Source organism: Nannobrachium achirus (assembly GCF_963921795.1).
Source record: "Nannobrachium achirus genome assembly, chromosome: 23".
In the NCBI taxonomy this organism is placed as follows: domain Eukaryota; kingdom Metazoa; phylum Chordata; class Actinopteri; order Myctophiformes; family Myctophidae; genus Nannobrachium; species Nannobrachium achirus.
This window is the reverse complement of record NC_137830.1, coordinates 33,212,505-33,226,732: the sequence shown is the minus strand read 5'-3', so window position 1 is coordinate 33,226,732 and position 14,228 is coordinate 33,212,505. Positions and strand designations below refer to the sequence as shown.

Here is a 14,228-nt window from a genome sequence, read left to right as displayed (position 1 = left end):
TCAACAGGCCCCCATTTAAAAAAAATAAAAAAAGAAAAAAAAAGAAACACTGCATCAGTGCAAAAACAAAGCCAGTCAAAGCCCCTCAAACACTCTGCAACTCATCCCTGATTATTAAAGCCTTGCCAGACGGCGCAAGTCTGGCAGTGAAATGAAACCACTGCGTCATGCTGTGAGACAACGTTACAACAGGCTCAGATTTCATATCAAGGATTTTAATACGTTTTCATCACAGCCCTGCCGCGGTGACAGCGACTTAACACCGGAGACGAGAGAGCGAAGGCGGAGGAGGGATAATTACCACGTGGTGTAGCAACAGAGGACAAGCATCTGTCGGACAGAGATGTCTGAGCTGAGATTCATGGGAAGCTAGAAAGGTAGAGCAGTGGTTCTCAACCTGTGGGTCGTGACTTTTGGGGGAGGGGGGTCCACAGATGAAAGTAAAGTGACAATGTAAGGAGTTTTTAGACCTTTTTTAGAAAGAAAAGGAAAAGACCATTAATGCATCAAACGTCATCAAGAAACTATATGACAAAAACTGGCCAAATAGGCAAAAATAATATAAGAAAGAGGCATTTCCACAATATTTATCTGTGGAAACGAAAATGTAATGCCTCAACTCCTATATTCCAAGTGCTTATCATATTTGAACAAGCTCAAATATGATTTTTTGGTGCATGGTTCACGGCCTGAAAATGTTGAGAACCACTGAGCAGGCCGGGGTTACCAAACTGGGGGTCCCCAAATGATTTTGGAGGGGTCCCCAGATGATTTGCATGTATTGCATGATTAGTTTTCTCACTCAACAGTAAACAAACCAACATACATGGTATTTGCACATTCCTAAAGTGACAATTTCAGTACTTTTAAGACCTTTTTGCCAAATTGTCAACTATTACGTAAGAGAGGGGGAAAACATTTACTGGAATGTGTGAGGGGTCTTCAACAGGGGGTCCGGGACCCCCAGGGCGTCCTCAGAGTTACTACAGGGGGTTCTCCAAATCTTTGTATGATAGAAACTATTTTTCCCCCTTTTTTATATTAACCACTTGAACCCTAGCGTCCATATTCTGAGAACTTTAGCCAAAAATAGCAGATCTACAAGCTCACAACGTGAGCCTGTAGATCGGCTATTTTCGGCAAAGAGCTTTGGTGTAGAGGGGAAAAAGAGCGGACTAAGTACATAGTGAAAGGTCAAGTTTATTAAGTATTGACAGTTCAAGTGGTTAAATATCTGAAAACACACATTAATTAGATATGGAATCTATGCACAGATTGTGGGGGTCCTTGCTTCATCCCTCTCTCAACTAAGGGGTCCTTGGCCTGAAAACGTTGAAGACCCCTGCTGTAAAGGAATCTGAAACAGTCTGTCCTGTAGCCCTGCTGCGACCCATGGCTAGATAAAAATGGTAAATGCTGCATTTATATAGCGCTTTTATCCAAAGAGCTTTACAGAGATTGTGCATTACATTCACCCATTCACGCACACATTCATACACCGGTAGCGGAGGAAACCATGCAAGGCACCAACCTGCTCACCGGGAGCAATGTCCTCATATCATATCCTGGAGGGACGACTGCTTTGTAAATATCAACATAGTTATCGTTAAAATACTTTGAGAATTGAGATCTTTGGCACGATTGGCCTATAGGAGTTCACAGGATTAGCTGCAGACAGACAGACAGACAGACAGACAGACAGACAGACAGACAGACAGACAGACAGGACCGAATGCAAGAGCGGAGGTAATAATTCCCTGGAAAATATCTGCTACTCAGGGTTGGTGTGTCATCACTAGCTCTCCAGGGCACTCGACTCTGCCATGGCAGCTTCCTGATTGGATTGGAGTGGAGAACAGTCTCTCTCACACACACACACACCCACGCACGAAAATAGATCTACAAGCTCACAATGCGTCGCATCGCAACGCATTGCGAGCTTGTACTGTAGACCTGCTATTGTAGATCTTTGTATTGTAGATTTTCAAATGGCCTAAATGTACGGTATATAGCGCTGAAGTGGTTCATTAGTGTATGTTCTGTAATAATCCAAATCTATAAAGAAACTAAAGTTTGCAAATAATTGTTGGCGAGTAAAAGTACAATATTTGCCTCTGAGAGTAAAAAAAGTACCTCAAAATTTGTACGTAAGTACAGCACTTGAGTAAATGTACTGTACAGTACTTAGTTACTAATTTACACCACTGCCAACAAGGCACACACGTCACAATGCTCGCACACACGCGCAACACACAAGAAAACACATTATTCACATTAATCAAAATGAAAAGAGGCTTCAGGCATCACCACAGCCCTGTTGGAGTGCTTCAATCAGCCTCCAAGGCATCAACCCCCCGCTAGACCCTCTGAAGCCTGGGCCCCTGATTAAGCCCGGGAAAAAGAGTTGGAGAGGCCCTCATTGCGCGCTATAGAGAGAGATCTCTCTCTATAGCGCTGCTGCTACTCAAAGATTTGCCATTTCAGATCATGACAAGTGACAAGCCAGTCGGCCAATTACTGTACATGAGTTATATTCCGTCGTTGTCGGGTGGAAACCTTGTAGGCCTATGTCCAAAACCGTTTGTTTTGTATAAATCATTTTAAAAATGATTTAAACTAGTGAAAACAGCCGTACTTGAGTATAATTATGTACTGAATTACAGCAACGAACGAACGAACGAACGAACAGCTCAAAAGACAAGTGAAGATAAGGTTCTTTGAAGGAGTAAAAGTGTTCCAGGCCAAGTGTTCCAGGCCTAGAAACCCACCTATGGAAGTTATTTCAAGGATATCCACAGACAAAAGCAGCACAAAAGAGATGACCACGACCGTCTCAGCTAAGGGTGGGACGGGAAACACAGCAGGAATAAAACTTCTAAAAGGGCATTAAAAGACAGATGAAACAGCCCTGCACTGACGTGACTTGACTCCCGACCACACGTATATTTCCCCCCTTGTTGTTGTCAGGAAAATAGGCCTAGATGTGTTTCACGTATATATTCCACAAAGATTTAGGGTGTTGTTTTGTGGTGACCATGTCTGCACGTTTACAGTAGTCGCCATAACTGGCACGGCGGTATTCATCACTTCCCACGACTTGCAAGACACGTACAGAAATACTTGTTTCACCATCTGTCTTCTTTGGCCAAGAGTCTCTCCAGCAGTGTTGTTTTTGACAGCACATTTTGATTTAGTTTTAGTCAGCCTTTTGAATAAAATCTCATTTAGTATTAGTCATAATTAAGTCTCCTGAAAAGGAATCTACAGTTAATTTAGTCAACTAAAATGTATTTTGGCGGTGCCTTGATGGCATCGGAATGACTGATTTTACACTTGGTTGCATGCTGAAAATAGCAGATCTACAAGCTCACAACGAGCCGCGCTGCGACGCGTTGTGAGCTTGTAGATCGGCTATTTTCAGCACGCAACACCTGAGAGAAACAAAACATAAAATGACTCTCTTCTCCACTAGTCCCTCCCTAACGTTTTAGTCTAGTTTTTATTTTGTTGACGAAATTGTCAATATATTTAGTCTTAGTTTTAGTCATCACAGCTTAGTTTTTATTTTCGTTTTTGTCAGTGAAAAAAACGCAGTCGACAAACATTTTTCGTCATCGTTTTAGTCGACGAAATCAACACTGGCCAAGAGTCTCTCCAGCCAGCCTTTCTACTGAATTCATCCAGTGTGTGTGTGTGTGTGCGCGGGGGGTGTGGGGGGAGCGAGAATGACGACTCTCTCTCTCTCTCTCTCTCACCTGACTTGGCAGTGGCTCAAGAGGTAGAGCAAGTGCTATATATACTTGCACGCAAGCACACACGCACGAACACACCTGACTTGGCAGTGGCTCAGGGGGTAGATCAAGTACTACAGTATATAGCCTACACACACACCTGACTTGGCAGTGGCTCAGGACGTAGTATTGAGCAAGTGCTATTATTACACACACACGCACACTTCTCTTACTGTACCTGTGAGGTGGACAAAAGGGCATCATTTTTAACCACAGGCCCTAAAAGCTAAGTCTGTACTAAAGGTGGCAGGGGCTCAGCAGGTGGAGTGGCCGCTTCTCCGCAGCTAGTGCCCTTGGGGAAACAACACTGAAAATCTCTAACTGTTCCCAATGAGCATGCTAGCTACTAGTGCCTTGCATGGGTTGCCCTTAGTGTGTGCGTGCCTGCGTGTGTTATGCATGTTGTAAAGTGTTTTTGGCTCAGTCCAGTGGAGATCCTGCATGCAGAGTTCTGCAAAACTATAATCCGGGTACAAAGAAAAAGCCCAAACTCTGCATGCAGGGCTGAATTAGGACAATATCCTTTACTTTTAAATGTACAAAAAAGATCTATTAAATTCTGGAGCCATATTAAAAAGAGTGACCCCGCCTGTTACCATTATAAAGCCCTTGCCTACCAAGAATTGAACATGCAAAGGAGCCCTCTGTCAAATGGTCATGAAACTAGCTGACCTCTCACCTTCTGACATCACAAACCCCAGCCAGCCTATCACTCAGAAGATTAGACCTAACCAAATTATAACTAAAGAAAAAGATAAATACATCAGTTATTGGAATGAACTTACACAATCACAACACAAACTAGAAACATATTTGGCCCTAAACAGACAGTACACTGCAGTAACTGATAAAAACCTGAGAAAGACATTGACAATGTACAGACTGAGTGATCATGGTTTGGCAATAGAGAAGGGCAGACACAGACAGACCTGGCTGCCCAGAGAGGAGAGGCTGTGCTGTCATTGTGATGAGGGAGCAGTAGAGACAGATTTACACTTCCTAACAATGTAAAAAATACACAAACATTAGGGAGGAATTCTTCCCAAAAATTGAAATAATTTGCCCAGAATTCAGAAGTATGACAGAAAGGGAGAAATTGCCACTCCTTTTGGGAGAAATGAAAGAATGTGCAGTTTTAGCTGCAAAATATGTAAATTCCTGTCACAAGAAAAGGGACAACCAGTAGGACACATACTGTATACCATGTTTACTTTACCGCACCATCTCCTTTATGTACTGTAATTTCATTGATTTATATTGTTATATTGTTTGTTGTTTGTCATAATTGTATTTGTGCTTTGGCAACATTTGTACAATTTCATGCCAATAAAGCCAATTGAATTGAATTGAATTGAGAGAGAGAGAGAGAGAGAGAGAGAGAGAGAGAGAGAGAGAGAGAGAGAGAGAGAGAGAGAGAGAGAGAGAGAGAGAGAGAGAGAGAGAGAGAGAGAGAAAGGAATGTTTTTTTGTATCTCTTTCATCTCATAGGGAAAAAAATAGTTATTTAACTCATCATAAGCTGCTTATGGGGCAACCTAAACAGCTTTAATCAGTAAAGCTTCATATTGTATGCATGTTATTGTGTATACCCTCCATCGGCCATCTGTTGTATGATACATACCGTTAACTCTCAGCAGATATCCTGCTCATTAGCTCTGTCTCTCTATGGAGGGGTGATTGCATGTCTCCAGTGGTGGAAAGTACATTTACTCGTGTACTGTACTTGAGTTGTTTTGAGGTATTTTGACTTTACTTGAGTATTTCCAATTTTCAATTCTTTTACTTTTACAAAAAAAAAAGAAGCCGTTTCGAGGGATACAAATAACTAAGCGATTTAGCATTGTACCCCACCACTCGCCCTCGGAGCTGCGGTGGACCCGCTAGTCCGGAATTGTCCTTTAATGGGTTTAAGTGGTTAAGTGGGAGAGTTTCTTAGACTTTCAAATCAAATCAACAGAGAGGGTGTCCTTCCGGCACAATAGCAGACTGTCTGAGTGTCTGAGTTATGTCCTCTTACTATCCACACCTTTCACACAGATTTAATTTCTTTGCTAAATAGTTACTATATCGATTTTAAATCATTGAATCGAATCGTATCACCATGAATGAACCAATATCGTCCATGTATCGTATCGTCAACCATGTATCGTGATATGTATCGAATCGCTATTAAAATGTATCGTTACACCCCTAGTAATGTCTTATGGAAATAAATACAAATGTTCCCCCAACAAGAAATGGAAAACGTCTTTTATGCCCCATCTGTGAGACATTAGGTCGGGTAATGGCGCGTGCTAAAGTCTCATTCATGTCGCCTCGCAGAAAAAATGGATTGTATAAACACGTACGCGTTACAGTGTAGACGAGTTCCACAGACCCTCTCGGGTTTGTGCTCATGCAAACACATCGTCAGCCTATTTAAGGATTTAAATGGTCGCTCGCTCCTCTCTCTGCCCGGCTTTCCAGGCCAAACCACTTAGAAGCGACCATTTCCTCCGCTGTGCTAACGCATGCCTCACACAATCACAATTAGCTGTGTGTGTTTGCATGGAAACACCAGATGTCGTATGGGGAAATCTACACACAGTCATCGTGTTCGTGAGGCATGCGCGCATGCACGTTAGCAGGCTACAGTGTTAGTGTACTTATGGTCAACTTTTTAGGACTGCAATTCTAGTATTTCTATGTCATTTTCTTTTACATTTATTTCCAAAAATAGACTAATATATTAAGCTCACAACATGTGGATTTGCTACAGTATATATATATATATTCAGTGTGACACAGACCAACGACTATCGGTATGTATGAACCACTCCACGGCATAACCCTAACACCACTGCCATCTCCTTGTTTTGAGCCCAGCCCAGTTTGAGGTTTCTTACAAGCTTTGGGGCCTTTATACAGGATTAGCAAATTAGTTGGGAAAGCATGCTTTCATGGTCCTGGCTCAGGTCCTGTGTGTGTGTGTGTGTGTGTGTGTGTGTGTGTGTGTGTGTGTGTGTGTGTGTGTGTGTGTGTGTGTGTGTGTGTGCGTGTGCGTGTGCGTGTGCGTGTGCGTGTGTGTGTGTGTGGGCTCAGAATGAGTGGAAACTAGTAGGCTATCCATTCTCATGAGTAGCTTATTAAAATAGGGTGTTTCCTACACAAACACACACAGATTTAAACAATCCTCTTCATAAGCATGATATTAAACGTTTCCTGTTTGCTGCTTCACCCCTGGTGTGTTCAGTGATTCCATTGTTTTGCCATGAAGCAGATCATGTTTATGGAGGTTTCATAAAACATAGGGCCGCGACCCACTTTGGGTTGCTGACCGGGTTTTATGGTTCACAAATGAAAATTCCCTTTTTTTTTTATTACCTTTCCTTCTTTTCTAAAATGTTTTTTCTGGAAGCTGACAATGCATCTCATTCATTCATGCTGTCATTTTTGTTTGGGTCCTGGTGGAGATGCTAAATGTCTCTTAGTCTTTTGGGACCTTAGCTTAAAAAAACGTTCAGAATCAATCACTGGATACATGAATCAAAGCTTAAAGTTCATTCTTCATGTTCTTTTCCAGGTGGTCCTGCTACTGAAAGGCCGTACATCCCTCCAAACACAGAGGACTGGCTGATATACGATCCAACAGAGAACGACGTCCAGCTCCTCCCGGACTGCAATCAAGAGCGTTCCGGAATCTGCAACCTCTCCACCACCTGGGCCTCCGGCACCAAAACCACAACAACGCCCTTCGATGACGTCTCCACCGCGGCAAACATCACCACCGCCACCGGCGGCGGCAACCATTCAATCAACAACAACAACCCCTTCCTGACGGTGGCCCCACCCATGCTGGTGCCCCTGTACACCGACTGGAACAGCGCCATGGCCGCGTGGGGCGCGGCCTGGGAAGCGCACGTGTACGGCGTCGGGTGCGCGTTCGCCGCCGTCGGCCTGGCCTCGGCGCTCAACCTGCTGTGCCTGCCGCTGCGCTGCCCCTCCGGCTGCGTGTACTTCGCCCTGGTCAGCCTGTTCCTGCTGGGCGCCGGGTCCGCCCGGGCCTTCTCGCTCCTGTACGACGCCTACGGCCACGGGGACCGCCTGACGGGATCGGCGGAGGCAGCGCTGGCGCTGCGCGAGGCCCCGTTCCCCTGCCTGACGGCGGCCTTCGGCCTGGCCTTCCTGCTGCTGTCCATGCGCTCCCGGATGCAGCTGTCCTACTCGGCCTTCCAGAGGCCCTGCTTCCTGGCCTGCCTGGTGGCGGTGCACTTTGCCGCCGCGTTCGGCCCCGCGGCCCTGCTGAAGGTCTACTACCGGCAGGGGCAGCCGCCGCTCTGCCTCTCCCTCGCGCTCGTCTCCCGGGGGGCGTTCGTGGCGCTGGCGGCGTTCCTGCCCGCCGCCTACTTCGTGTTCTACGTGTACGTGCGGGCGGACTCCAAGCACATCTACCACCTGAACAACACGTCGCCGACGCCCGCGGAGCGCTACAACCGCTGCCCGTTCGCCGAGAGCCGCGACTGGGACCGGGCCGCGGCGACGGTGTGCGTGTCGGCGCTGTTCTGCCTCGCGTGCGCCGGCTTGCAGCTGTACGCCATGCTCAACGCGATGGGCGTCGCGGGGGGGGAGGAGGTCTTCCGTCCCTGGCCCTGGTGGGCCTTCCAGCTCAGCTGCAGAGTGTGCGAGCTTGGGGTCTGTCTCACGCTGGCCCTGGTGGTGGCGCAGCCCATCTACTGTGCCGATCACCTGCCGGCCGCCGGGAGCTGCTGGACAGAGCTGTTGGCGGCCAAATCCCCAATCCTCCCCAGCAGCTACCAGTGGACGCTGAGCCAGCAGGAGAAGCTCGCCATCGTGGACACGGGCGGCCTCGGCGAGACGGAGAGCCTCCCGCTCTACACGCTGGTGGACGAGCGGCTCGGGAGCAGTCTGAACGGACTGGACCTTCTCTACCACAGCAACCGAGCGCTGGCCTACCGAGACCTGGACTTGGACCTGGGTGCGCCGCGCGCGGGAAATCCCAAGGCGACGTCCGGCGGCTCCTCCTCCTTCACCAGTGACTCCACGGCAGACCTGCGACCACCCTCGCCCATAAATCTGCGCCGCAGCATCGACGAGGCGCTCTTCAGCGAGGCCCTCTTTCCGATGAGCCTCTTCAGCCCGATGAGGCCCAGTCACTGCAGTGATCTGTCCCTGACCGCCCACAGCATGCTCCCCAACGGCGGCAAGGCCCTCCGCGAGACACTCTTAACCGACCCCGGCTTATATCGGACCTCCTCCTGTGTGGAGGTGACCCCTCGACCCCAGCCAACGGAAGACGGCATCGTGGGAGCTCTGCCCTCTCCCTCCCTGTCTGTGACGTCCAGCTGTTCCTCGCCCGAACGATGGCGGGGCAGTTCGTCCTCCTGCTGTTCCCTGTACAGAGCCTCGGTCGGGGGCTCCTCGCTGGTCCTCTGCCCCAGCCCTGGAGGCCACCACGCTCGGCAAACTCCCCAAGACAGGAGCTCCTCTGGCCACCAGCAGGGCTCCATGGACCTGCAGCGGTGCTACCACCCTCTGGGGTCGGCCTCACAGGAGAGCCTGGACCTGGACTTGTCATCCGAAGCGGAGCGCTCGGTTCAGGAGGAGTTCATCACCGTGTGCAGGCAGATCGATGCCTCGAGTGTCTGCAGCGAGACTATTGATTTATGATCGATCACATAAGGGCTACAGGCTTGTTGAGGTAGATGTATATGTAGTCGCTCGACACCTTTCGCTTTTGACAAAAGCGATGCTTTCGGAATTAATGTCCAGAGACGTTTGACGAAAAGGTTGTGCAATGGAGGTTTGAGTGAAGCCTTTGGTGTCTCACACAGTGGTATAGTTTGGCTTTTCTTCCAGCCTATTTGAATGTGAGTGGTAGCTTTGGAAAACACTGAGAATATGGTCATATGATGCCAAAAGTTAACATTTAAAAAGGCAAAACCTTTTGAAGATTTTGAAGCTAAAATACCATTATTTTGATGTGAGGAGCTGAAACGCTTCACAGAAGACAGGTTGCGTCCGAAATCATCTGATAATTTTGCCAATAAGTTAACCACTTACTCTGCATAGGGCATTGCAGTGGTGGCCATTGTGTGGTGCCACAGAGAACAACCCCATTCATTTCCCCATAGAGATCTTTAAGCCTGGACACAAGCCATCCAGGCTCCTGGTGAATCATCATGCCCATAACATTCTGACATTTAGTTTGACTCGGTTCCACAGATAAATAGTGAAAATAGACAAACTACAAACTCACATTGCGAGGCGTTGAGGTTTTAGATCAGCTATTTTGCCAGGCACCTTTTTACAAAACTTGGAATTAAAAAGATCTTAAGTCATTAAATTTAGAAATGTGCATATGCCCTGTACACTTATGTGTTGGTTTATTTACTGTTGAGTGAGAAAACAATGTTGCACATTAAAGCTATTCACCTGGGGACCCCACTAGATAATTTGGGGGTCCCCGGTTTGGAAACAACTGCTCTACATAGAACTCCTTATAGGAGCAAATGAGTGAATTATTCCAGACGTAGCCATACGGTATATTTCTGACACACAATACAAGATCGCCTCACATCAAAACGATGGCATTTAGGTTCCAATTCAGTCCCTTTATAAAGGAGTTGTTGATAGGTTCTTAAGAGGTGGTCATTTGTGATCGTCTATAGAGGGGTCCAATTGCTACAGAATGTTACCACCCCAAAAGTAAATTTGTTAATTGACTTTTTTCATGTTTGATAACCTCTCTCTCGTTTGATACTCTCAAAAAAAAAAAGTGTTGTGGGCAATGTCTTGCTAAAAAGGGGAAAGAAAAGTTCATTTGTACACATTTTTTATTGCATTCCAATAGATAATACTGTGATTGAATTAAGCACTTATTAAAACAAGACTACTGATATTAAGTGATGTTTCTGGTATCAATTTAGAAGGATTTGTCATTTGATATCTTGATGTACTAGTGGGCTGTTACATTTTGTCGGATCTGAAAATGCTCGACTCCAGGGGTCTTCAACAGGGTCCGGGACCACTAGGGGGTCCTTAAGAGTTACTACAGGGAGGCAGTTAAATCTTTGTGTTAAGGGTACGTGGTGGAACGTAACCATGGTAGGAACTTTAGCTCAAAATAGATGTACAAGCTCACAACGCCTCACGCTTGTAGTATTTTCGGAAAGTGATTTGGTGTCAAGTTTACGAGGTATTGAAGGTTTACGTGGTTAAATGTCTGAAATAAACAAAAACTAAAAACATTCATTTGTGAAACAATCTGTGAAATCTGGCAAGTGTAATCTGCAACAGTCGTATACAATATGTAGTGGGTGGTCCCTGCATGCTTCATCTCACTCTCACCTAAGGGGTCCTTGGCCTGAAAAACGTTGAAGACCCCTGACTACACAATACAATACTTCACTTGCAGTAATGGTATAGCAGTGACCCCTGCTGGCAGAATGCATCCACTGTTCCACCTTTATTATTAAGTGTTATACAGTATTAGTTATATTGTGCTTCTGGATTCCTGCTCTGAACTTGCAGACACCATTTTGTATGGTCCGGCTTACTAATTTATTTAAAACATTCCATTACTTTTGTCTCAAAACATTGTTTAATAAAGAGTCTTTTTTTTTTTACATTTTGCCCCTCGTTTACTCAAGATATAAGCTCGCTGTATTACAATTTTGTTATTTCACACCAAAATGAAACCACACAGTCCAAACACAGTTTTGACTTTTATTTATTCTCCTTTGCAATATTGAATGGCAAAGTCAACCTGTGTTGTGTAAACATGATTTGTTAAAAATCTTTTCATGTTTTTTATTTTTTGTATTATTATCTTTTCTTTTTAATGGAATCTGATTCACTGTGAGTTGGGAGTCTTCAGTCAATAACGGCAATTGCTACTCAATATAAATCCAATATTTAGCCAAAGAGGGCTTAAAAAAAAGGAGAGGAAAAACTAAAACAAAGTAAATGTACAGCCTAACCATGCTTTTTAGATTTAGACTGATGGAATTCCCAGCTCATGGAGAAATCAGATCCATTTAAAAAGCCAGCTCCAGATGTTACACTGAACAGAAGTGCTGCTGCTGCTTGTACAAGGTACAAATGTCTCCGTGAAGATTTTGCATACAATTCAGGTCAACTGCAAGAGCTCCGTTATGTCAAGTGCGCCCTCTAGAGGGCAGTGTACATCAGCCACACAACACTGAACGCCACAGTGACTCCTACGGGACACCCTAAAATATCACGTCTGCCATTACATTTGGGCCTAGAATTATTGAATGCTTTAACCAGTGAAAAATAGCAGATACACAAGCTCACAGCGCAGCACCGAGTGCCGCGCTGCAAGCTTGTAGATCTGCTATTTTTGAAAAAGTCGTGAAAATGTGTGCAAATCTTTGAATATAGGCCTATGTATTTTCAAAGCGAACGTTTGTAACTCAAATTTTGCTTCTGGGTGGTCCCTGGAACTAGATATTTTGAGATGGGGGTCCGTGGCCAAATAATTATAATTTTGTGGGTCCTTCATGTGAAAAGGTTTGAGAACCACTGACATAGTAGTCTCTCAAGAACAGACTAACTGAGCTCCAGTTGAGTGAAAAGGACCTTTTCTTTGACAAGGTCTAGCCAGATTGCTGACATAGAAACATTCAAAAAATCTTAGAAGGATTCAAAAGACACTTATCGGGTCAAAATTCAAATTTTCACGATTTTTTCAAAAATAGCAGATCTACAAGCTCGCAGCGCGGCACTCGGTGCCGCGCTGTGAGCTTGTATATTGTGAGCTTGTATATCTGCTATTTTTCAATAGTTAAAGCACAAAATAATGATACACAATAATGTGTACCTGTTCTAAATGGGTTAAAAAAAGGACATCCACTTACGAAAACATTTTGAAAAGCTTACTCCTAAGAAAAGCTGAATGATAACGGGCAGGGCTGTCGATAAAAAGGGAGGCGAGGGGCGTGTCTTGTAGAGTCATGCACATCAATGCATTTCCAGGGTGTTAAGACTTCCTGTTGTGTGCCGCCTTTTAGTACATCCCCGTTTCAAGGCATATCGCTGGTTAAAAAATAAAAAATAAAATAAGGAAAACATAAAAAAAAAATCTGTGACACGATTGGACAACCTGTGCCAAAATCTTGCGCAAGGACTGGAATGAAATGCGATGTTCAGGGTAACAGGCGACTTGATGAGATCATTTTGGTTACAGAGTGTCAGTACAACTTGGCAGTACATACAATTAGAAAACAAAAAGCAGAATATAAATATATCCATGTTGTGGCTTATTGAAAAAAACTAAGCATGCATATAAAAAACAAAGAAAACCTTCATGCTCAACTTCCCGCAAGTCTAGATACAGCTTCATTACAAACAAAAATATCTTAAAGTAATTAAACCCCTGGGCAGGGAAGTTCTCCCCATCAGCAAATTATAATTTCATTGATTGACTGATTTGAGTTTGAACGTTCCCGATGTGCAGTTGAGCCTGCGGTCCCCTTAAAAAAAAAAGAAAAAAGGACAGGACTTTTTTTGGTTCAAGTCGTCTCTGAATGTTTCAACGCATTGGGCCACATAAGGAAAAGTCTCAACTTCAGGCATTAGCCTCGTCAACTGGATTTAAGTGACACCTTGGGGGACTCAGGGATGGCATTTATGTAATAGGGTGCCAACAGCCTTTAATCAAGACTTCAGTTCATACCTCAGACACTGAGCCTTTTAAAAAGGAGAATCACAGATAAACAATATTATGATGTGGTTCTCCTCCCGGTAATCACCATCTGCATATATATGTTAATAAAAACTCTATAAAGGAAAAAAAATAAAAAATTAAAATAAAAGGATTGCAACTGATTGCACACAGAACTTAGTCGGGTCAGACTATAGCGTCTGTTTCTGCACAGTAGGTAACAGACAGTGAACTGGGCTCCTTTGAGGCTTCTGACATGGAGCTAGCTGGTACGGGTGGATCATAAACAAAAAGAAAAGTAAAAAAAAAAAAAAGAACATTCTGGTGGAATTTAAGCCATGGTTTACTTCGGGTTTCACCAAGGAGAGGACAAAACAACACAGTGTTCCTCCGCTAGGATTGACCACAAACACACACACTCACAGTTCATTCTCTCAGTATCAACACGTAAACACACACACACACACACAGCTCATTCTCTCATTGGTATCAACACCCAAACACACAGACACACTTGGGACTGGCTGCATACTCATAGATATGTGGGGGTGCGTGTCTTTGAGACAACCCTGATGCTCCGCTTCTCGAGTGCAAAAGTCCCAGCGGGGTGTGTTCTCCAGGTGACGACGGTGTCATTCGTCAAATTCTCTCACCTCGTTCCCCGAAAAGCCCCCGCCCCCCGATATCACTGCCCCCTCCCCCCTCCTCCAGGGCCACTCGGTTCAGAGAGGGAGAGAGAGAGAGAGAGAGAG

General features: G+C 45.1%; 1 protein-coding gene across 1 annotated transcript in view; it reads left to right on the top strand.

Annotated features, from left to right (window-relative positions):
- prrt4b (proline rich transmembrane protein 4b) overlaps positions 1–9,458 on the top strand; it is a gene marked incomplete at both ends in the record, with an annotated part of 39,717 nt that extends 30,259 nt beyond the window's left edge. The window contains one exon of the mRNA XM_080754344.1: positions 7,354–9,458. Within this exon, the coding sequence (XP_080610470.1) occupies positions 7,354–9,458 (2,105 nt within the window). The remainder of the gene's footprint in view (positions 1–7,353) is intronic.
- Between the last annotated feature and the right edge of the window lie 4,770 nt (positions 9,459–14,228).